Source organism: Scyliorhinus canicula, chromosome 11 (genome assembly GCF_902713615.1).
Source record: "Scyliorhinus canicula chromosome 11, sScyCan1.1, whole genome shotgun sequence".
NCBI lineage: Eukaryota > Metazoa > Chordata > Chondrichthyes > Carcharhiniformes > Scyliorhinidae > Scyliorhinus > Scyliorhinus canicula.
In genome coordinates this window covers 136,042,379-136,067,233 of record NC_052156.1, presented here as the reverse complement: position 1 = coordinate 136,067,233, position 24,855 = coordinate 136,042,379, and the positions used below count along the sequence as shown (strand labels likewise).

At 44.8% G+C, this 24,855-nt stretch overlaps 1 protein-coding gene across 3 annotated transcripts in view; it reads left to right on the top strand.

Annotated features, from left to right (window-relative positions):
• LOC119973396 (protein monoglycylase TTLL8-like) overlaps nt 1-24,855 on the top strand; it is a 131,535-nt gene that overhangs the window by 52,326 nt on the left and 54,354 nt on the right. For 2 of the 3 annotated variants that reach the window (XM_038811434.1, XM_038811433.1), the window contains 2 exons: nt 12,692-12,806; nt 15,465-15,605. In XM_038811434.1, the coding sequence (XP_038667362.1) occupies nt 12,692-12,806; nt 15,465-15,605 (256 nt within the window). The remainder of the gene's footprint in view (nt 1-12,691; nt 12,807-15,464; nt 15,606-24,855) is intronic. The other variant, XM_038811435.1, reaches the window with a different exon arrangement.

Here is a 24,855-nt window from a genome sequence, read left to right as displayed (position 1 = left end):
GAGCGGAGAATTCCGCCCCCAGTCTCCAGTGCAGGCGTTAGCTACCCTCCTTGCTCACCCAGTGAACCCAGTGTGGAGCATGATCCAAGATCGTGATCGCTGAATATTCAGTGTCCACTACCCCTGTCAGTAAAGCCCTATTCAGATAAAAAAGTAAATCCGGGAGTACACTGCATACACGTGCGAGTAGAAGGAAAACTCCTTCATCCTCGGCCGCCCAAATTTCCACGGGTCCACCCCCCCATGTGCTCCATGAACCCCTTCAGCTCCTTTGCCATTGCTGGCACCCTGCCTGTCCTTGAGCTAGAGCGGTCTAGCCCTGGGTTAATGACTGTGTTGAAGTCCTCCCACATGACTAGCTTATGCGAATCCAGGGGCGGGATCTTCCCCAGCATCCTCCTTATGAACTCCACATCATCCCAATTTGCTGCGTACACATTCACGAGTACCACCGGCAGCCCCTCCAGCTTCCCACTGACCATAAGTATTCATCCCGCCTTGAATTACACTCGCTTATTAATTAGGATCGCGACCCCCCTAGTCTTGTGGTCCAGCCCTGAGTGGAAAACCTGTCCAACCCAACCCTTCCTTAGCCTGACCTGGTCAGTTACTCTAAGGTGCGTCTCCTGCAGCATTGCCAAACCCGCCTTCAGTCCCCTCAAATGCGCGGACACGCGTGCCCTCTTAACCAGCCCATTTAGCCCTCTTACATTCCATGTGATCAGCCTGGTTGGGGGGCTTCTCGCCCCCAACCCCACCCCAGCCCCTCCGCTTATCAGCCATCACCTTTCTTGGGCCAGTCTCCAGCCCGCGCCACACGCATCCGCAGGCCTGTCCCCCGGCAGGTTCCGTCCCCGACCTCCCATTGTCCCACAACAAAACTCCGTCCCCCATCAGCAGAACATTTCACCCCACTCCCCTCCAAGTAACAGCACTATACACACAGCCCCCTTCAACAAGCATAACATCTGTTCATCCCCCACTGTGCTTCCATGAGCTAGTTAGTTTGATGGCCACTGCCCATGGCGCCAGACATTTTCCCACCTATTGTTCCATCCCCCCTCCCCCTCACTTGGACCCACACATATGCAAATGTAAACAACCCCAGCTCAATTGCCCAAAAGAAACAAAGGAAATCAAAAAGAAGATCCAACATCTACTATTCACACCTCCATTCCCCATCAGTGCAAATGCAAATTTTAACTCACTCAGCTCGTCCACAGACCCCAAATCAATACAAGTAACGTCCAAAAAACAAAAACTTTTGTTTTTTAAAAAAGCATGAACTCTGCAGCAAAGTTCAGTCCAAACTCCTCAGTCCGCTACCAGACCTTCCCTTCTCGCGAAGTCCACCGCTTCCTCGGGTGACTCATAGTAAAAATGCTGCTCTTCGTGAGTGACCCAAAGACGGGCTGGGTACAGTAGTCCAAACTTTACCTTCTTAAAAAGGGTTGATTTTATCTGGCTGAACCCTGCTCTTCTCCTGGCTATGCACGCGCTCAGATCCTGATATATACTCAGGACACTGTTCTCCCATTTACAGCTCCGTGTCTGCCTGGCCCACCGTAGAATGCACTCCTTGTCCTGGTACCTGTGGAACCTCACCACCATTGCTCTCGGTAGCCACCTACACGCGGCTTCCTTGCGAGCACTCTGTGCACCCTGTCCACTTCCAGAGGTTGGGTGAACGTCCCCTCCCCTTGCAGCTTCTTGAACAGACCTGCTATGTATGCCCCTGCGTCTGTTCCTTCGGATCCCTCCTGAAGACCCATGATTCTCAAGTTCTGCCGGTGGGACCTGTTCTCTAGGTCCTCCACCTTCTGGAACCTTTTCTGCTGGACTTTCAGCATCCCCACCTCTGCCTCCACTGCAGCTTGATGCTCCTCCTACTCAGTCAGTGCCTTCTCCGCTTTCTGGATCGTCCGATCTTGAGCACCCAGTCTGAGTTCCAGCTGCGCAATCGATTCCTTAATCAGGTCCAAGCATACCTGTTTCTGTTTGGCGAAGCTCGTGTATGAACTGCATCAGCTGCTGTGTCGACCGCTGGGTCGTCGAGCCAGAACTCCGGTCGTCCGCCATGCTTTCTCCCACTGCAGCCTCAGCCCGAGCCTTCTCCGTTCTCCTATTTCTTCCTCTGCACTCCTGGTCCAGTTCTCCATGCACTGATGCAGGATTCCTCGTCACAGTTGCATTTTCCGACAAAAAAATCAGGGAAAAAGGTCCAAAGTGCTGCAGCACTTGATTTCCAGCCCAATCAGAAACAGATTGCAGAAAAACTAATATTTTGTGATTCAGTATGTAAGCACTTCAGTATGTGAAAAATTGTAAGTGTGGCACAAATGGGGGAATAGGTGATATTGGAAGTTTCCAAAGCTCTCCATATTTCTTACCCCATGGGTGGAATAGTCCACTCTGAAGTCTGTTATAACACCCTGGGCTAGGGTGTGGTCAATTCCAGCTGACCTTGACCTGGAGTCGCAACATAATTGAATTAACCAATAATTCTTAGAAAAATACGCAAAGTCTGTGGCCCTTGGCTGCCCAATAATTACAGTCACCGGGTTTGTAAATGTAAACACAATTACTTTTTATTTATATCAAGAACTATAATGAAACATACAGCAAATACAAGTGGTTTACTATTATCTGTCCACTTTAAGTCGAGGTCTATGTTTTCAGTCTGTAATGGTTTTCACTGTAGATTCATACATTCAGGTTCTCTGTAGGTCCATAAATACAGCAGCTCACAGCATTTCTGGAGAGAGAAGAGAGGAAGAGCATGCATTCAGAGCTCCTTCTTCCTTGAGCCTCCAGGACCCAACTTTGCTTCTTGGGTTTCTGAGCATAATCCCACTCAGGTAGGACCCAATGATCATCTGTTACCGGACAGAATATGGCCTTTTGGCCAATTGATTGGCCACCAGCCAACCAATTGGATCGGGTCTCACTGCATCTCTTGGTGCCACAAAGTCTGAGTTCTGCTGTTTCAAAAATTGGAACTATATACTGTTACGTTCTGGTGCTTGGCCGGTCAGAAGTAGTGCACTAGATCAGTGCATCTCAAACTATCTGATGTGGCGTACCGGCAGTTTTTTTTTTCAGGGACCGGTGAGCGAAACAAGCCAATCCAGGATTACTGTCTCTTTCTTTTCTGGAAACACTCCAAGTACCGGCAGACGATGGCTCGCGTACTGGCACCGGTACGCGTACCACGCTTTGAGAAGCACTGCACTAGAGAATGTCTAGTTTGTGACTATTAAATGTTTATTGTCAAACAATAACGTGGGTCAGATAACAAAAAACCTACGTTCATATGTTTTGGTCCTGTCCCAACCTGAAGGATTACTGGAAGGAAGTGTTTAGGGTAACCTCTAAAGTGGTGTACGTGAAACTGGACCCGGGCCCTTGGGAGGCTATATTCGGGGTGTCGGACAAGCCGGGATTGGAAACGAGTGCGGAGTCAGATGTTGTAGCCTTCGCCTCGTTGATCGCCCGAAGGGGGATCCTGTTGGGGTGGAGATCAACCTCTCCACCTTATGCCCTGGCGTGGTGGGGTTTCTTAACTCTTGAGAAGGTCAAATTTGAACTGAGGAGAAGGATGGAGGGGTTCTACAATTCATGAGCGTTATTTATTATGCACTTTCGAGAATTGGATTACATTGAATATTAGGGGGGAGTTGGGGGAGGGGGATTGTATGTATTAATGGTGACTATGGGTGATTCCTGATTCCTTTTTGTTATTTGTTTATGTTAACATGCGGGCTAATGTTTGGGGGTTTGGTGGGAGGATGGGATTGTTATTGATATGGGGATTGATATTGCAGTCGTTACTGATTATTGTTTATTGCTGGGTGTAAATCTGGGAGAAAATGTGAAAAAGGAGAATAAAATTTTTTTTTTTAAATGTTGATGTCGGATCAGACACTAAGTGTTTCTGTCACAAGATTCATGTGTACTTGCACATCCTCACCCATGTCTTGTTCTTCCTTCATGTCCGTAGCTCGAGAGTGCATCAGCTAAGGGGCTGATTTAGCACACCGGGCTAAATAGCTGGCTTTAAATGCAGAACACGGCAGCAGCTCGGGTTCAACTCCCGTACCAGCCTATCCGAACAGGCGCCGGAATGTGGTGACTAGGGGCTTTTCACAGTAACTGCACTGAAGTCTACTTCTGACAATAAGCGATTATTATTATTACAACAGTATGATTTCCTGGAGTATAAATGAGATTGAAGTCGTACTTCTGTAACTTCATCATCATATCTGGTATTCCTGATGACATCTCAATTTTTTCTGATGATTGCTACAAGTGGTCTCTGCTCAGTTTCAATTTAGAATGTTGGTAGGCCATGTATGTAATCGTGGAATTTAATCAATTTATCAAACGTAAGCATTCTTTTTCTACTTGAGCATATCTACGCTCTATGTCAGTCATTAACCTTGAAGCTTTAGGCAATTGGAAGCCAATATTCATCATTGTCTTGCTGCAATAACATTGCTCCCAACCCATCTTTCGACACACCTGTTGATACTTTTGTCTCCTTTGTCGGGTCAAAAAATGTCAGCATTGGAGCTGTTGTCAGTGCATCCTGTAACATTCGCCACTCATGTTCATGTCTTTCAGATCATTGGAAAATTGTATCCTTTTTGATTATTTTCCGCAAGCATGTTGATTTTGCTGGTAAATTAGGAATAAAATTTACTTACGAAATATATCATACCAAGCATCCTGAGGACTTTTTTTTTTGTCTGTTGGACATGGCATGTTTAATATCGCCTTTATCTTCTGGTCTGGTTGTATACCTCGAGCAGACAGTTTGGCTCCCAAGAATGTAATTTCTTCAACACCAACAGGCATTTGGCTTTATTTAACTTAATTTGTTATGCTTCTCAGCACTTTGATAAGCCTTTTGTCGTGCTCTTCTTTTGTTGAACCCCAAACAATGATATTGTCTATGTGCACTCTGATGTCTGGAAATCCTTCTACAACGTGTCCCATTGCCCTATGGAAAATTTCAGATGCTGAAATAACACCAAATGACATTCTGAGACAACTGTACCATCCGAATGGAGTGTTAAAGGTGCACAGCTCTGTGATTTCTTCATCCAACCTGAGTTGCCAAAAACCCTGCGATGCTAACCCTGGCTAGTTTGCTCAAGCACGCCACTCCTGACATCTCGCACGTGATCTCTTCTCTTTACAGAATTGGATAATGTTCTCGCTTTATACTTAAATTGGGATCTTTGGGATCTATGCAGATTCTCAGGTCATTATTTTGTTTCTTCGCACAGACCATGGAGTTCACCCAAGCCATTGCGTCTACAATTCTTTTTATCACCCCTAGATTTGTCATTCTCTCCAGTTCATTTTTTAGTCATAGATTATCATAGAATTTACAGTGCAGAAGGAGGCCATTCGGCCCATTGAGTCTGCACCGGCTCTTGGAAAGAGCACCCTAGCCAAGGTCAACACCTCCACCCTATCCCCATAACCCAGTAACCCCACCCAACACTAAGGGAAATTTTGGACACTAAGAGCAATTTATCATGGCCAATCCACCTAACCTTCTTTGGACTGTGGGAGGAAACCGGAGCACCCGGAGGAAACCCACGCACACATGGGGAGGATGTGCAGACTCCGCACAGACAGTGACCCAAGCCGGAATCGAACCTGGGACCCTGGAGCTGTGAAGCAATTGTGCTGTCCACAATGCTACCGTGCTGCCCCTTTAATGGAGCTGGTACTCACCTTGGTGCATATACGACTGGCTGTGCATTCTCTTTCAATTGGATCCGATAAGTGAATGGGAAAAACTCCAAATCCTTGAACTATTTTGGAAATATTTGAGGTTTGAATCCACTGATGTACTTTGCGTGGTTACAGCACAGTCAGCACTGTATACTCTTTTTATTAATTCAAGTGTTTCACATGCTTCCACTCCCAGTTTTGATTCACACTCAGCCTCTACAATGGAAAACCTCACTTTATGCATCTTATTCTTTACCCTGACCTCTAGTTCGCATACTCCTAGATTGTGATTTATTTTCTGTTAAAAGCTTTCAAAATTACCTTTTAGTTAGAAAGTGCGGTTTAATTTTCATTTCTTGCATATCCGATAAACATATAAGATTGGCTCTCGCTCCCGTGTCAAGTTTAACATTGATTAATGTTTTATCAATCATCAGAGGAACTGTCCAGTTATCCAGTGAACAGTTGCATCTGTCTTGTTATTACTGCAAATTTGCTTTGAAGACTGTTTAGCTTGCATCTCATTATAATGCTATAAAAAATGTCTTTGAGATTGAGCTCTTCAACCATATTGATTGATTTTTATATTTCTGATTTTTGTATTCGAAAAATATTGTTTTGCAAAGTGATTCTTGCCGTTGCATTTAGAACAGACGTTTTTGAATGCTGAACATTGCCTTTGCAAATGTTTGTTGCCCCATGGCTTGCACAAAATGGTGGTATTGGTCACTCGTTTAAAATGGCCACCGCTGCTGGGACCACGCCTTGCTTGAGGGTGCGTCACAACACTAATGGTGTTGGCTGCATCTCCGATCTTCACGCCAAAGGTTTTAGAGTGCTAATCTGTGCAGCTAGCTCGCTGGCATGGCAAATTCTAATGGCATCGTCGAGCTGGAATTCATTCTCCTTCAACAATCTCTCACGAACTTTGTCATTGCTAACCCCAAACACAATTTGACCGTGGATCATTGATGCTTGCAAAGTTACATTTCTGAGCCTTTAACCTCGAGCCTGCTTAAAAGCTGTTGAACGATTCACCTGCCTATTGTGCGTGCGTGTGAAAAACGTATCGCTCAAATGTTTCGTTCTTTTTGGGTGTACAGTGCCAATCAAATTTTTTCAGGACCTCGTCAAAATGATTTTTATCATCTATGGACTTGCTACGGTGAGCAGCAATGCTATTCTCCGTTCATTAAGCTGTGCCTGAAGCCCTAGAGTTGAGTGTGAATTGCTGTTTAAAAGCGTGCCAATTTACATCTACATTAACAGTGAATCAAAGCTAGCATCTCGCCCTAAAAGGAATGAAACATCAGGGCATGGAGATTTCATTATGAGGGATGCAAGGCATAAATCATTAACATATATCCATTCATCCATCCCCATTGTATAAGTTCCTCTTCCCAGTCTCTACATTGGTGACTAGTCAGCTCTTAAGCCTGTGACAAAGCATTTGCTATCACGTTATCCTTTCCAGGGATGTGTACAATATTAACATTGAACGGTTGTAAGAATAAACTCCAATGGAATAATCTTACGTTCTGGGTTTTAAACTTGTCTATAAACACAAACGGATTATGGTCTGTATAAACTAAGCTTTGTTTATTGTCATATCGGGCGTATTCGCCTACCTGTGGGCCATTGACATCTGTGGCCATTTTAAATGGTCTGAAACCGGTTCGCCATCACCGTTTCGCTCACTAACATGGCCTTCAATCTCCCAAACTCTACTTGGTGTTCTGTGGACCATAGCATTTTCATTTGTTTCCATAACATATCCAACATACGCTGTATCCCATTCTCTAACTGAGCCAGTCTCCATGGTTTTAGTCGAGTCGGATGTGGCTTTATTGGTTCAGAGTTTCCTATGTCTACATTTAACGGAGTGAACCCTGGTGTTTCCCTACAACTCTCTCAATATTTTTCCAGTATTCTGAAGATTTTTCCAGATCTTCTCTCTGTTCTTCTTCTGCTGATAGGTTTGCATCTTTGGCTTTAGAACTCCCTCTGATATCTTCAAAAAGTGCCTTGTTTTCACTCCTCTTCAAAGTCAAAGGCAACGTGCTTCCATTGGTCAGGTTTCTGACTGTCCAAATTAGAGAGGGCCCCCTGAATGAGTTTCTTCTGCATTTCTGTCTCTTGTGTACATTTCCATGAAGCATCCATGGATCAAAATGATAATGGCAAACAGAAAGCGGAAATAAGGAAATCAACAAGAAGGACCCTTGCAAGTCTAAGCTTGGCAGCAGGCACAGAATGGAGTGATTCCCCCTGGGCTGTGTGGTGATCCAGGGACAGAATTTGCAGCAGAGTTGCGTGCCATGGTGTCCAGTGCAGAGACACTCTGAAGTGTAGGAAGAGGATGAATGATCTGCTGTGCTCTGCCAGTGTGCTGTGCTCTGCCAGCGTGCTGTGCTCTGCCAGGGTGCTGTGCTCTGCCAGTGTAAATACATCATCTGCTCACTGTAAACTGAGGAAATCAGGCCACTGAAGCGTGCACATCCACAGGGATGTCACACAGGAATTTGGGGTGCAGCCCTCCCCAGCAAATGGTTCATCTGCACTAAATATGTGCCAGCCCAATTATGCTCTTAATCTCCTATCCATTGCAGGACAAACAGCTTCTTAATCACTTACTGGGGAGGACTCCCAGCAGCTGCCATAAACATGCATGCTCCTGATCAGGTCATGAAACAGATGGCATGACAAACAATCCTTCTGTCATTCTGCAGGAGAATAAAATGCACAACATGCGTGTGTGAGTGAAGACCATGGGCAAATGGAAGGTAATAGTGCCCTGACCCAGCATGAGAAGATGGCCAGCGAGCTAGCTGGGGAGGAGCTGCACTGTGCCTCTGCTGAGGGTGAGACAGGACTCCCTTGGGAAGCCAGTGAGGATGCCTCCAACTATTTAAATTGAACCAATAAATTAAACAAACTGAGGGACACATTTAAAGGGATACTGCCTGAAAAGCAAAACATAAATAAAAGTTAAAATATTAAACTAAAATGTGATTAAAGAGGTTCAATAAAGCACCCCAGACCCTGTGGTGCCCACCGAGCATGGAAGGCCTCGATAGTGCCCCTGGACACGACATGTTCCCACTCCAGGGACACCCTGCCACAAATGAAGTTGCAGAAGAGGAGCAGACAGTCGTGTCGGACGACCTCCTCGGTCGCCCGCTGCTTGGATCTGTTTTTGGCAAGTTTTGCCAGACCCAGGAGCAGGTTCACAAGGCTGCACTCCTCTTGCCCTGCCCCTCTTTGCTCTAGGTGCCCATAGATCAGGAGCACGAGGCCAAAGTGCAAACAAAAGTCTCAAAGAATTTTTCAAAAAACTGAAAAGGGGTTGCAGCTTAAAACAACTTACATGTACATGGTCAATGGACTCCACAAGGCCGCAAACAAGGCAGGCATCTTGGGAATCTGTGAACCGATACAGTATACAGTTGTATGGGACAGCTGTGTGCAACACCCTCCACCCCATGTCCCCGAGATTAAGGGAGAGGACCTCTGGAATGTGGCCTCCTATCAGAATCCAATCATGAACTCCTGTAGATGGAGTCTGTCACTTTATCAGCTTAATAATTACTCAGTAATACCACATGGCCATCAGTTATGAGTGTGCTTGCTGCCTGGCCACTCCTCACACAAGCCATTACTTGCAGCTTGCCATGTTCTGTCCTCAAAATGTGTTTAACAAGTTCTGCTGCTATTGCCCTGATGTGGGAGGATGTCTTGATTGCTCAAGGGGAGTTAACTCTGCAATGTGAGTGACGTCGAATAGTGTAGATGCAGTTCAGGGCTGAGAGAATGATGCTTTACGTTGTCTCTTAACAGTAGAAAACCAGAGGCTGCTGTACATGTCTGGAGAAAGCTGTGGTGGGCACGTTCCATCGGGAATGCCCTTCCTAGGTGATTTTGTCATTTTGAGTATGAAGGTGAAGGCAGCAAGTAATGAGGCAACGCACACACTGACCTTGATTGCAAGAGGGGTGCCTGCTAAGATCTCGATGTTATGAGGTGCATGAATCAAGACAAACTTACCGTGTGGACTTCACCACAGAAAGGAGAACATATCTGAGCATGGTTGACATCCATTTGTCTCATAATTATTAGGTTGTCCTTTTACTCTGTCAATTGTGCTGATTTTGAACTCCACCCACTTGAAAAGACTCTCCTCCCATATTCATGGATCTGACTTACCAACTGTGTGTTTAGGGTCAGATTTGGAAAATGGTGTGTGTCACATTCCAAACTCGATCCACCATCTTCTATCCTCCCCTGTCACCTACTAACTTGCCCCCATTGCCCTTGACTTGCTCAGTATCACCATGCCTCTCCCTTCTGAGAACCTCTATTACCCTGGACCCTATTAAAATCCACCTCCACATGCCTTCCCTCCCCTCAGAGCTGATGCCCGTTACTATCCCTATGCTCACTCAGAGCTTGTCCCCTCCGTTACCTGAACTACCTGTCCACCCCGATGACCCTCACCCATGAAACATTTACCAACAAAACTTTCACCCTGGACCTGCCACCCTACTGCATTCCACTGTCCCCTCTGACTGCTTTTCCTCTGACCAGTACCCTGAGTTTAACCCCCAGGGCCCCACCATCGTAGCACCGATCTTGCCCTCTATAATATTCACCCCCCCCCACCTGAGTTTAACCCTCAGGACCCCACCATCGCAGCACCGATATTGCCCTCTACAATACCCCCCTCCCACCTCTCCTCAAGTACTCTCCCGCTCCTCCTTCTTCCCTCGGCACTCTTCCATCGTACATCTATCCTGGGCACTCATCTCTTTCCCGTTTCCCCGCACAGTCCTTCCTTCTTCCAGACACTCTCATCCTCCTTCCTTGGAAACTTACTCCCCTTTTCCCTGTTTAATTTACCTCTTTTGTCCAGCTTTCACTCCCTCCACTTTCCCACCCCACCCCTCCAGCCCTCGCCTGCCTCCTGTGCCCAGCCTTGGCCCAGCTTTTGCTATCAGCGCCTGATATGAGTGAGGCGCTGAGTGGTGTTCATGAAGACGAAAGTAGTGATCTCAAAGTTGAGGGTGAAGTGAAGTGAAGCTTGTTTATAAACAGTTATAAAACTGAATACTAAATTTTTGCTGGCAGGAATCTTAATTTGGAGTGGGAACTTAATTCTGGCAAGGTTTCCTTTTAATGAACGTCCATGAGATGCTAATGCATGCAACTAGGGTTCCCAACATGGTTTTGTTGGAAAGCTCGAACCACCTTTAGCCTATCTTTGAAGTCCAGGGAATGAATTCTTTCAGGGAGGCGGTGTTCCCGCACCAGCCTCCCCGAACAGGCGCCGGAATGTGGCGATTAGGGGCATTTCACAGTAACTTCATTTGAAGCCTACTTGTGACAATAAGCAATTTTCATTTCATTTCATCCTGCTCTCAGGAAACTGAGTTTTGGCCTTGTGCCAAATTAAGTTCTTCCGCCCAGCTGCAGGCAGGGCTGGAAAATTCCGTCCTCTGGTCTGCTGTAGACGAACTGATGGAGATTGATTGCTGAGATTCGTCAGCGCATCATTGTCTTTGTGATATGCTACTAACAGGAGAATAGGAGGTGAGCGAGCTGGACCTTGCCTTTTCTTTGTCAATTGCTCAGTAGGGGAAGATGGTAGCATAATGGCAGTGTGATTGGACTAGTGGTCCAGCGACCTCAGATAATGGGCCATATGATTCATTAATGGCCTTTCCGGAAGGAAAATGGGCAATTAGGGAAATAAATGCCAGCCATTCCTATGATGCTCCCACAACCCCTAAAAGGAATAAAGGAAAACAAATCAATTCCTGTATCCTTCAGAAAACCAATCAATTCCTGTGTCCTTAAGAAGGGTATTCTTTGCAATGGATGTCCACATAAATATACAATAAAGTGCCCCAGGGATAAGGGGCAGGGTCACAGAGGCATGTTATACTGGTTTGCACAATCAGAGACTAAATGAAAGTACATATGTCACTAAAAGGTACCAATTATGTACCTTTATGTGAATTCCTTTATCTGTTATTTTGAGACGGGCATTCACCCGTTTATTTTAATGTTGAAACAGTGATAGTGGAGTGCCACAGAAACATGTTTCACATTTGTTTCACATTCACACTCTGTTATTGTCAACAATAACTACAGGAAGAAGTTAGTTATATGATCCCACTTATAGAATAGGTACCAATCAATCATTATCCTGCCCAAGTTGCCTTGTCTTTTTGCTTCGGCTCTTTCGTCTGTTTTCCCCCCGGTATTTTTAATTCAACAGCAGCTCTCTAATGAAATTTACAGTAGAAGCATTTGTTCAGACATCATCATATCTTTAATGATTGAATAATTATGGAATCCTTTGCACATGAGTATGATAAAACATCTTGAAAGACACTTCATGGACCATTAACTTCCCAAATGCTACTTTTACATTGTTCTTAAATTAACATGAAGGAAAATTTTCTGACAATATTGCAATGAATCTCTAACTATTCCTTTATGATAGTAATTAGAGTTATGATTTTTAATAGTTGCGATGTGTAATTTCACTACTGGTTTTCATTAAAAAAGACTATTAAGTCTGTATAATTTGGTAAACAGAACACGATTAAAGTTTGGATCTCCCTCCATCAATAACACCAAAACTGACTGACTGGTCATTTATTCCATTGTTCTCGGCAAATGGTCTTATTGAAAATTGAGAGGTGCATTTGTTTAAATAGCAACTAAAACTGCACTTTCAAAAGTAACTCCTTGGCTGTGAAGTGTTTTGGGAGGTCTTCTGGGTGTGAAAAGTGTTATAAAAATGCAAATTCATTATCCTAAAGAATGTTAAATCTCTTCAGAAGTTGTCACTCTGTTGATTGTAAATACTTCACATGAAGATAATCATTTAAGCAGATGTTTATGTGACCAAATATTTTTAAATGCTGTTTCATTGAAGGCTAGACTCTGCATGAATCTGAGGAAGTTGCCTTCCTACTTGGATGAGAATGCTGATATTTTCTTTCCACGGTGCTATCTGGTTTCTGATGAGACAGACGAATGTAGACTCCGCAGTGAGTATGAGATTCCCCTCCATCTAAATAGTAAAGGAAAAAGCTGCCGTCAGTTGAGGAATTGGAAATGGTTGCTTGGAGGGGTGGGAGAAAGAAATATAAAAACATGCTTGAACATGACCCCGCCCCCCCTCCACCCCCCTCACCCTCTGCCTAATGAAATCTGCTTGGTTCATCACAAATTTTCTTTCTCTTGCTTCTCCAAAGGATCACCTCACTGAAGCAAAGGATGGAGCGGTTTGAGCCGCCAGCTCTTCTACTTGCCCTTAAAGTGTTACATAATTTGACCAACAGTTCAGACCACATCATATGTTCCTGTTCATGGCAAGAAAATAATTATTGCAAAGGAATGAATGCTCATTTTAAGAAAAGGAATAATTTTGACATAGAATTGCAAAATCAATAAATGACTTTCAACTGGAGATTTGTTGAAAATTAATACCCCCTCGGGATTGCACGTCCACTTTTTACATAGTCTTTCTGGGGGGATATTATAGTAAATCTTTGAATGTTATTGTAATTCATACGTAACTCTCCTCTCCAATCCTTTCCCCACAACATCCCTCCTCCTGTTTTGTTCTTGAGTCCGCCTGCCATCTTCTTCTCCACTTCCTATTATAAATTTGATCTTTTAAAAATTTTGCATATGTTTCCTAACTTTTTCCAGTGATAGAATTTGATAAGAACCTGAGGCATAAAGAAAAAAAAAAGTGTATTGGATTGGATTGGATTGGATTTGTTTATTGTCACGTGTATCGAGGTACAGTAAAAAGTATTTTTCTGCGAGCAGCTCAACAGATCATTAAGTACATGGGAAGAAAAGAGAATGAAAGAAAATATATAATAGGGTGACACAAGATATACAATGTAACTACATAAGCACTGGCATCGGATGAAGCATACAGGGTGTAGTGTTAATGAGGTCAGTCAATAAGAAGGTCATTTAGGAGCCTGGTGACAGTGGGGAAGAAGCTGTTTTTGAGTCTGTTTGTGCCTGTTCTCAGACTTCTGTATCTCCTGCCCAATGGAAGAAGTTGGAAGAGTGAGTAAGCCGGGTGGGAGGGATCTTTGATTATGCTGCCCGCTTTCCCCAGGCAGCGGGAGGTGTAGATGGAGTCAATGGATGGGAGGTAGGTTTGTGTGATGGACTGGGCGGTATTCACGACTCTCTGAAGTTTCTTGCAGTCCTGGGCCGAGCAGTTGGCATACCAGGCTGTGATGCAGCCCGATAGGATGCTTTCTATGGTGCATCTGTAAAAGTTGGTAAGAGTTAATGTGGACATGCCGAATTTCCTTAGTTTCCTGAGGAAGTATAGGCGCTGTTGTGCTTTCTTTGTGATAGCGTTGACGTGAGTGGACCAGGATAGATTTTTGCAGATGTGGACCCCTAGGAATTTGAAACTGCTAACCATCTCCACCTCGGCCGCATTGATGCTGACAGGGGTGTGTACAGTACTTTGCTTCCTGAAGTCAATGACCAGCTCTTTAGTTTTGCCGGCATTGAGGGAGAGATTGTTGTCGTTACACCACTCCACTAGGTTCTCTATCTCCCTCCTGTTTTCTGACTCGTCGTTATTTGAGATCCGGCCCACTATAGTTGTATCGTCAACAAACTTGTAGATGCAGTTGAAACCAAATTTTGCCATGCAGTCGTGTGTGTACAGGGATAGAGTAGGGGGCTAAGTACGCAGCCTTGCGGGGCACCGGTATTGAGGATTATTGTGGAGGAGGTGTTGGTGTTCTTTCTTACTGACTGTGGTCTGTTGGTCAGAAAATCGAGGATCCAGTTGCAGAGTGGAGAGCCAAGTCCTAGGTTTTGGAGCTTTGATATGAGTTTGGCTGGGATTATGGTGTTGAAGGCAGAACTGTAGTCAATAAATAGGAGTCTGATGTCGGAGTCCTTGTTTTCGAGATGCTCTAGGGATGAGTGTAGGGCCAGGGAAATGCTGTCTGATGTGGACCGGTTGCAGCGGTATGCGAATTGAAGTGGATCAAGGCGTTCTGGGAGTATGGAGGTGATGCGCTTCATGGTCAGCCTCTCGAAGCACTTCATTACAACTGAAGTCAGGACCACCGGGCGGTAGTCATTGAGGCACATTGCCTGGTTCTTCTTTGGTACCGGTATGATGGTGGTCTTCTTGAAGCAGGTGGGGACCTCCTCCAGTTGGTTAAAGATGGACACATTTTACAGATAAATATCTTCATGCGAATGCACGCTTTTGTTCTTGTGTCTGAATTATACAATTCATCAAAACCTTCCTTCCTCTGGACAAAATGTATTATTGGAATCCCCTTGAGGCACGCCCAGCAGTTCCAGTTGTATGAAGATCCTGAGGTGAATTCCTTCGCTATCAGCCACAAGCTGACCCAATAAGCACTTGTATAGCTTTATAGGAATCAGGGCTACTTTTTTGTTCTTGGATATCAATCTAAGTCTGTTAGCTACGAATGAATTTAGTATTGTCACACAATTGAACATTGCACATGCTTGTGGAAGACAGAAGAGTAAGTAGCTATAACAAACACTTTTCTTTGAAAACATCCACGGTAAATTTACTGAAATGTGTACTTGTGTTTGAGAAGCAGAGATTACACATTTGTTTTACTGAGTTTACAAGTAAATAACTCCAGTCTAAAAGCAGATAATGTTGCTTTCAGATGACTTCAGACTTACTAGTGCAATCTGTATACTGAAATGGGTGATTTACAATTCTTCAAGTGATCTGTCAAGTCCAAGCACCGGAGAAGGTCAAATGGAAAAAGATCATACTGAAGGAAATAAAGAAGCCTTGGTGACAGGTAAAACATGCATTTTGTTTAGCTGTTCAGCAGGTTCGGTTAAAGATTTTATTCTGCACTGGGATTTAGTAAGATCATGAGGAATAAGGGGCAGGTGTAGGCCATTTGGCCCATGGAGCCTGCTTTGAATTTGAGAAGATCAGGTTGATCTGATTGTGGCCTTACCTTCACTTTTCTGACCCCTCTTTCACAACTCTTGTTTGCCTGGTCGACCAGAAATCTGCCTAACCTACCCTTGAATATAATCAGTGACCCAGCCTTCACTGTTCTCCATGGAAGAGAATTCGAACACTAAAGAACTTCTGAGAGAAGAAATTTTAACTCATCTCTGTTTTGGCTGACCTCTCATTTTGAAACCATATCCCCTAGTTCTAGATTCCCTGATGAGAGGAAATATCCTCCAGCATGAATCCTGTCAAGCTCCCTTAGAATCCTTTCTGTTTCAGTGAGAACATAGCTCATTCTTTTAAACTCCCGTGCGCTTAGGTCCAAGCTGCTCAACCTTTCCTCATACGACAACCCTTTTTCCCTAGGAATCAGCTTAGTGAACCACCTCTGAGCTGCTTCCAATGCAAGTCTATCCATCCATGAGTGTGGAAACCAAAACTGTACCATAATACTTCAAGAGCAGTCTCCCCATGCCCTGTACACTTGTAGCAAGACTTCCCTCCTTTTATACTCCAACCCCTCTCAATAAAGCCGAACATTCAATTTGCCTTCTGAATTACTTGTACCTGTGTGCTAACCTATGTACGAGGTCACACAGATGCTTATGTATTGCAACATTCTGCAGGGTCTCATAATTTAAATAAAATTCTGCTTTCCCATTCTCCCTGCTCAAATGGACAATCTCTCAATTTCCCTCATTTTACTCCATCTGCCAATATATGCCCACTCACTAAACCTACCTATATCCTTTTTAAGATCTTTTGCACAGTCCTAATTTTCTTTCCTACCTCTCTTTGTATCATTAGCAAATTTGGCAGTAATATATTCTTCCCTTCATCCAAGTCGTTATTATAGATTGTAATAGCTGATGCTCTAGTAGCACTGATCCCCTTAATATTCCACTAGTTACACTTTGCCAACCTGAAAATGACCCTATTACTTTAGCGATGGAAAGGGATAGGTATAAACTGCAGGGCAAGAGTTATTGCTGGGGGAAAGGCAATTATGATGCAATGAGGCAAGACTTAGGATGCATCGCCTGGAGAGGAAAACTGCAGGGGATGGACACAATGGAAATGTGGAGCATGTTCAAGGAAGAGCTACTGCGTGTCCTTGATAAGTATGTACCTGTTAGGCAGGGAGGAAGTGGTCGAGCGAGGGAACCATGGGTTCCTAAAGCAGTTGAAACACTTGTCAAGAGGAAGAAGGAGGCTTATGTGAAGATGAGACGTGATGGTTCAGTTGGGTCGCTTGAGAGTTACAAGTTAGCTAGGAAGGCTCTAAAGAGAGAGCTAAGAAGAGCCAAGCGAGGACATGAGAAGTCTTTGGCAGATAGGATCAAGGATAACCCTAAAGCTTTCTATAGGTATGTCAGGAATAAAAGAATGACTAAGGTAAGAGTAGGGCCAGTCAAGGACAGTAGTGGGAAGTTGTGCGTAGAGTCCGAGGAGATAGGAGAGGTGCTAAATGAATATTTTTCGTCAGTATTCACACAGGAAAAAGACAAAGTTGCCGAGGAGAATACTGAGATACAGGCTACTAGACTAGAAGGGCTTGAGGTTCATAAGGAGGAGGTGTTAGCGATTCTGGAGAGTGTGAAAATAGATAAGTCCCCTGGGCCGGATGCGATTTATCCTAGGATTCTCTGGGAAGCTAGGGAGGAGATTGCTGAGCCTTTGGCTTTGATCTTTAAGTCATCTTTGTCTACAGGAATAGTGCCAGAGGACTGGAGGATAGCAAATGTTGTCCCCTTGTACAAGACGGGGAGTAGAGATAACCCCGGTAACTATAGACCAGTGAGCCTTACTTCTGTTGTGGGAAAAGTCTTGGAAAGGTTTATAAGAGATAGGATGTATAATCATCTGGAAAGGAATAATTTGATTAGAGATAGTCAACATGGTTTTGTGAAGGGTAGGTCGTGCCTCACAAACCTCATTGAGTTCTTCGAGAAGGTGACCAAACAGGTGGATGAGGGTAAAGCAGTTGATGTGGTGTATATGGATTTCAGTAAAGCGTTTGATAAGGTTCCCCATGGTAGGCTATTGCAGAAAATACAGAGGCATGGGATTCAGGGTGATTTAGCAGTTTGGATCAGAAATTGGCTAGCTGATAGAAGACAAAGAGTGGTGGTTGATGGGAAATGCTCTGACAGGTGTCCAGTTACTAGTGGTGTGCCACAAGGATCTGTTTTGGGGCCGTTGCTGTTTGTCATTTTTATAAATGACATGGAGGAGGGCGTAGATTGATGGGTGAGTAAATTTGCAGATGACACTAAAGTCGGTGGAGTTGTGGATAGTGCAGAAGGATGTTACAAGTTACAGAGGGACATAGATAAGCTGCAGAGCTGGGCTGACAGGTGGCAAATGGAGTTTAATGCAGAAAAGTGTGAGGTGATTCATTTTGGAAGGAATAACAGGAAGGCAGAGTACTGGGCTAATGGTAAGATTCTTGGTAGTGTGGACGAGCAGAGAGATCTCGGTGTCGATGTCCATAGATCCCTGAAAGTTGCCACCCAGGTTGAGAGGGTTGTTAAGAAGGCGTACGGTGTGTTAGCTTTTATTGGTAGAGGAATTGAGTTTTGGAGCCATGAGGTCATGTTGCAGTTGTACAAAACTCTGGTGCGCCCGCATTTGGAGTATTGTGTGCAGTTCTGGTCGCCACATTATAGGAAGGATGTGGAAGCATTGGAAACGGTACAGAGGAGATTTACAAGAATGTTGCCTGGTATGGAGGGAAGATCATATGAGGAAAGGCTGAAGGACTTGAAGCTGTTTTCGTTAGAGAGAAGAAGGTTAAGAGGGGACTTAATTGAGGCATGCAAGATGATCAGAGAATTAGATAGGGTGGACATCGAGAGCCTTTTTCCTCGGATGGTGATGTCCAACACGAGGGGACATAGCTTTAAATTGAGGGGAGATAGATATAGGACAGATGTCAGAGGTAGGTTCTTTACTCAGAGAGTAGTAAGGGCGTGAAATGCCCTGCCTGCAACAGTAGTGGACTCGCCAACACTAAACGCATTCAAATGGTCATTGGATAGGCATATGGACGATAAGGGAATAGTGTAAAGGGACTTTAGAAGGGTTTCACAGGACGGTGCAACATCGTGGGCCGAAGGGCCTGTACTGCGCTGTAATGTTCTGTGTTCTATGTTCTATTATCCGTTAACCAATCCTCTATCCATGCTAATACATCACTTTTGGCAACATGAGCTATTACCTTGTGCAGTAATCTTTTATGTGGAACCTTATCAAATGCCTTTTTGAAATCCAAATATGCCATATTTACTGCTTCCCTTTCATCCATCCTGCTTGCTACACTCTCAAAGCGCTCTAATTAATGATTATGGGGCTGGTTTAGCACAGTGGGCTAAACAGCTGGCTTGTGATGCAGAGCAAGGCCAGCAGCGCGGGTTCAATTCCTGTACTGGCCTCCCCGAACATGCACCGGAATATGGTTCTAGGGACTTTTCACAGTAACTTCATTGAAGCCTACTTGTGATAATAAGCAGTTATTATTATTAAATCTTTCAAACACTATTTTCCTTTCAATTAACCATGTTGACCCTCTAAGATCATATTATTTGCTAAATGCTCTGCTGCTATGTCCTTCAGTACGGATTCTAACCTTTTCCTAATGATAGATGTTAGACTAATTGGCTCAAAGTCATAGTATGGAAAAGAAATGGTACAAATTACAGAATTAAAGGTCTTTACTTAAATACACTCAGCATTTGAAACAAAATTAATGAATTGAAATAAAGAGTTAGCTATTACAGAAGAGATGGTTGCAAAGTGACCAAGGCTTGGACCTGAATATTCAAGGATATCTGACATTTTGGAAGGAAAAAAGATAGAAAAAAGAGGTTAGGGTGCCTCTGTTAATAAAGGACAATGTTGGTATAAAAATTAGAAATGATCTTGATTCGAAAGATCAAAATATAGGATGGGATTTTCCAACCCCCTGCCCCCTCCGTGGCTTGTTTTGTAGAGGAGACCCACCACTGTCAATAGGCTTTCCTGATGTTTACACCCTCTGCCCCAGGAGAACTTGTGATGGAGGGGTCACTGTTGGTGGGACTGGAAGATTCCGTTGGTGGAAATGGCTGGAAAATTTTGACCATCAAATCGATTTGGAGATAGAGAAATAGCAAAAGAAAGAAATCATTGTTGGAAGTGGTTTATAGGCTGCCTGACAGTAATTACCGTGGGACAGAACAAGTATTTTGTATTGGTCTTCACAGTAGCAGACACAAAGCATCCGGAGGTGATTACTTTTGTGCTTCTTTTCCTAGCTGAGGTTGGCTGTCAAAACGAAAGAAAAAGCAAGCCATGGATTTAAAGTCAAATAAATCTTTGTTGAATGAATATTGCTGGCAGACTCAAATGTGTAAAAATGGGTAAAGTTGTTGATTAAAATGGTGATGAACTCTGGCTGGGTTTCTCATGATTGTCCGCTGTGCACTCAATGGAAGAGCTGTGAAACCATTGGAGAAAAAGTACGTCAGCGCCATTTTACTGGGCTTTCTGCAGTTTGTGCCCCTGTGCTAAGGTGATAAGCTTATTATACCCACATGAATTCAACCTTGATACCTTGTTTTTATTTTCAAATGGCATAGTGTTGAATTAAGAAGTTATGCAAAAGGACTAAATTTTTCCTGCCGTTTGGTTGTACCAAATGAAGGAATACAAAGGGAATCTAATCTCTTTACATATTGTGCCCCGCACACATTTGTCAAAGTCATGGATAATGTCTTATTAAAATGAACAGTAGTGTAGCATCACTCTCGGAATAAGATATCTTTGGTTTTGAGCCAGCTTTGGTAACCAACCATTGTAAGTTGCATAAGTACCTATACGAAGATGATGGGAAGAAAAGGACTAGTATATTAATTTGTGCCTAATATAGACTTATGATGACGAGAGTATCATAATCAGACTCTTCCTACTAACTCCCTCATCCCTCCACCTCGCCGCGACCGGCAAGTAATTTCCCAGAAGAGGTAAAACAACTGGAAAGAATCTTGTGCCAGAGGGGATAAATCTGCAAATTCTTTCACTAATCCTCCAGCCAGTCAAAATAAACCAAGGACATCACATGCCTCTCATGTTATCATTAAACGTTGCCAGCACAAACATCTGCTTTATGACTGTTTTACTCTTTATGCATTATGAATCATAATACATGTGTTGGAATTTTGTTTTTAAAGGAAGAAAAAATCCCTCTTGTTTGTAAGGGTTCACAAAATATTCCTTTCAGCCTGGCTGTCAGAGGATTTGACTTAAAAGGTATTTTCAAAAAATTATGGACCCAATCTTTACTTGCCTAGTAGGAAAGAGGTTGGTGAGCAATTAAAATCAGGAACGGCAACTCTCCGGCTCATTTGGAGCATGCAGTGAGAACAAAGCCATGAGAGAAGTTGATGAGGAAGGCTATCAAGAGGAAGAAACGCTGCCAGTGGCGGTTGTGATGAGAAATCAAAGCTTGTTGAATGAGTATTACAGCATGCTGACAGACCCAAATGTGCCAGCTGTAAAAATGGATAACGCTACTTGAATAAAATAGAGCTGAACTCATAGACATAGAATTTACAGTGCAGAAGGAGGCCATTCGGCCCATCGAGTCTGCACCGGCTCTTGGAAAGAGCACCCTACCCCCTACCCAAGGTCAACACCTCCACCCTATCCCCATAACTCAGTAACCCCACCCAACACTAAGGGCAATTTTGGACACTAAGGGCAATTTATCATGGCCAATCCACCTAACCCGCACATCTTTGGACTGTGGGAGGAAACCGGAGCACCCGGAGGAAACCCACGCACACACGGGGAGGATGTGCAGACTCCGCACAGACAGTGACCTGTAGCCATGCTGGCCACGCAAAATGGACACTGAGCCAAACTAAAATGGAAGACTGCTGGGAAACAGACAGTTTAGCCAGAACAGCAGTCTGCAAAGAGCAGTTTGCATTCTGCAGCAGCAGAAACCAGTTTGGGCTCAGGTGAAAAGACCTTAGCTAGGTGCAAATGGCAAAACGCTTTGCATGCTAATGAGGCCATCAGACTTGAACACCCACACAATAGATACATTTGGTTCTGAATGGACACATTCTAATCAAGACCCAGACATCGAGGCACCAGAAACCTCCAAACAAAAGGACATAAGAAACGCCCCCTCCATCACGGAGACCCCCTCGCATTGGGGAATTAATCCAGTATCGATAAGAAATTGATCCAATAGGTAGAGCCCGCCCGAGAAGAGGGAAGGACAATGGAACCCCTATAAAAGATAGGGACCTCGTGTTGTCCGGTCTGTTAAACCCGTGCTCCGGCTCCGACTGACATCGCGCATCCTGACTCCAGCCGTTGAGCACCAGCCGCCGAAACCGTAAGTTCAACGCTCGCTACGCGATCCAAGCCCACTAGACTCCCAAGTACCAGAACGCTTGCTGAAGGCTGCAGACAAAACCAGGACGAAGGCCTCGTTCTCTGACCTTGCCTGTTCCTGTTAGATAAGTATTCTGTTTGCTTAAGTTTAGTTATAGCTTAGTCTCTTAGTGTGTGCATGAGTATTTATTATAACTGTGTAATAAATATTGATCGTTCGAACTTTACTAATCGGTGTATCGTCTTTATTACTTTGAACTTGACCTTGGAATACTTGTGACGTTGCCTATACGGCAACTGGCGACTCCAGAGCTAAATAATTACATAGAACAGAGCCTAGCAGTGTTAAGCACACGTCGAACTCGGAGGCGTGTTAATACACTCCAATAAACGCGTTTTACGCCCATAGTAAAACGTGCAACATTTAGTGGCGACATCCGCCGGGACCCTGTTGTAAGTGGAAACACCACAGTGTCCAGGACCCTGAAATTTGAATTAGAACTCCAAATTGCAGAGAAAGAAAGAGATCACAAGTATTCAAGGTGTTCAAAATAATAAGCGAAATTCGGAAGTGTGTTTTAGTGCATGCGTACTAACAGGGCTGTAAGGTAAAACTGGAAGCTTTTTGTTGCGACAAACTTTCGGTAGTTTTGTGATCGGAAAATAGCGTAAGCCGTACCCGTTTCTCGAAACACCACCCCAGCAACCCCCTGTTCCAAATTATAAAAAGAGAGTCAGAGGAAATGGCCATGCAGGCAATGGAACGTCTGATGGATCCAGCAAAGTTTGTGGTCGCAGCGACCAGCAGCAGTAGCAGAGTAGGCCAGTGTCCCACGTGGGAGCTGGAACTCCGCAAATATCTGCAGGGAAAGGGATGGCCCCTTTGGAAAGAGTTTTGTGCAAATGAGGAGACAGGTCCCGGAAGTATAGGTCATACTTGGTGGGAGAACCTCTCTCAAATACACAAAAAGAGTTTAGGAAAAGCACGCAAGCCGATGGCGATTGTGTCCTGCTTGGCACAGTTGCGAGGCGCAGAGGAGGTCATCAGGACGCTCCGGGCAGATTTAGAGGAAAGGAACCGAATGAGTAAGGTCGATGTCAGGGACATCGAGAAAGAAAACCTGGATCTTAAAGGGAAGTTGGCAGAGAAGTGTATAGAGGTGGATGATGCCAAGAGGGCTCACCAGTCTTGTCTAGCTCATCTGAACAGTTCCCAGACCCAGTATGAGAAAGCCTATCAGGACGTGCAACGTGCCGTTCTGATAAGACAGGAATCGGAAAAGCAGGTGGAGGCATTGCAGAGGCAATGTTCCGATCTCAAAGCAGCTTTGAGAGCACTCCACGCTGCAACGACCGAACAAAGACAAAGCACAGTTGACCACGCGAAATGCAGGAAACAGATTGCGGAACTGCAATCTCTGCTTTCGGTGCAGAATGGCTTCCAAAGCACCTTTGGAGCTCAGTTAGATGGGGAAAATGCCCCAGATTGGCAGGAATTAAGCGAGACAGCGCAGCGTTATGTTCAGGGAACATGTGCGCCCGCAGCTCAGCAGAAACGACAGGCACCCCAACCCCCCACAGCTCAGATCATAACCGCACCCATGAATCCCGTAACCACACAGAGGAAAGCCGAATCAGAAGGCGCCCCAGACATAACTTACACCACCCCTTTAACAGTAACCCAGCTAAGGGACGCTTGTGAAAAGATCACTCCGTTCCTCCCCACCGCAGACCCCCACCAGTTTTTCGCTAAAGTAAAACAGCAGGCTACCATGTACGGCCTGGATGAGAGAGAGCAGGTTAAGCTCACCGTGCTGAGCTTAGACCAGAGTGTAGTGGCAGCCCTCCCCGACCCACAAAACGTGGCAGGAGGCAGCCTAGAGGAGATGCACACTGCCATTTTAGATGCCATCGGGTACAATAGAGGTGACCCCGTAGAAGGATTGAATAAGTGCAGGCAGAAGAGATCCGAACACCCCACAGCATTCGCAGGAAGGCTGTGGATTCATTTCAGCGCAGTTTTCGGACAGCTAGATAGAGCGCATTTAACCCGTGAAAACATGGTTAAGTGGACGCGCACAATTATCTCACACGCAACAGAAGCAGGACAGAGCGCTTGCAATAGTTACGACCCCTCAGAAGAGGCCCATAACGAAAAATGGGTCCTGAAAAGATTGTCCCGCGCTTGGGAGCAATCGCTTCAGGCAAAAGGAAAAGTTAGATCCCCAGAAGAGGCTCAGGCTGCTGCAGATATCCAAGCAGTCAGAGAGCACCAGAAGCCCGCATGGGTAAAAGAAGGCAAGAGCAGCCCTCAACAGAAAGGACAGGAATGCTATAACTGTGGACAGTTAGGGCATTGGGCAAAAGAGTGTAATGCACCCCAGCGATCTCAGAGAGGCCAGCAGACAGGCACTCTGAACCGCAACAAAGCAAAACCCATCCACAATGTAGCAGTACAGTCAGGACCCACCAATGTGGACGAGACGAACTGACGGTGTTCGGGCTCCCCCACTTGGGTCTGTGACACACTATGGGACTCATCAGGGAGGCCCGTAGTCACGGCAAAAGTCAAAGGGAAGCCCATAGAGTTACTGTGGGACACAGGAGGATCCCGCACCACCATTAACTCCACAACCACGGCACACGCAGACACGTGGCCGACCACCTCCACCATCACACTTAGCGGGTTCACCGGA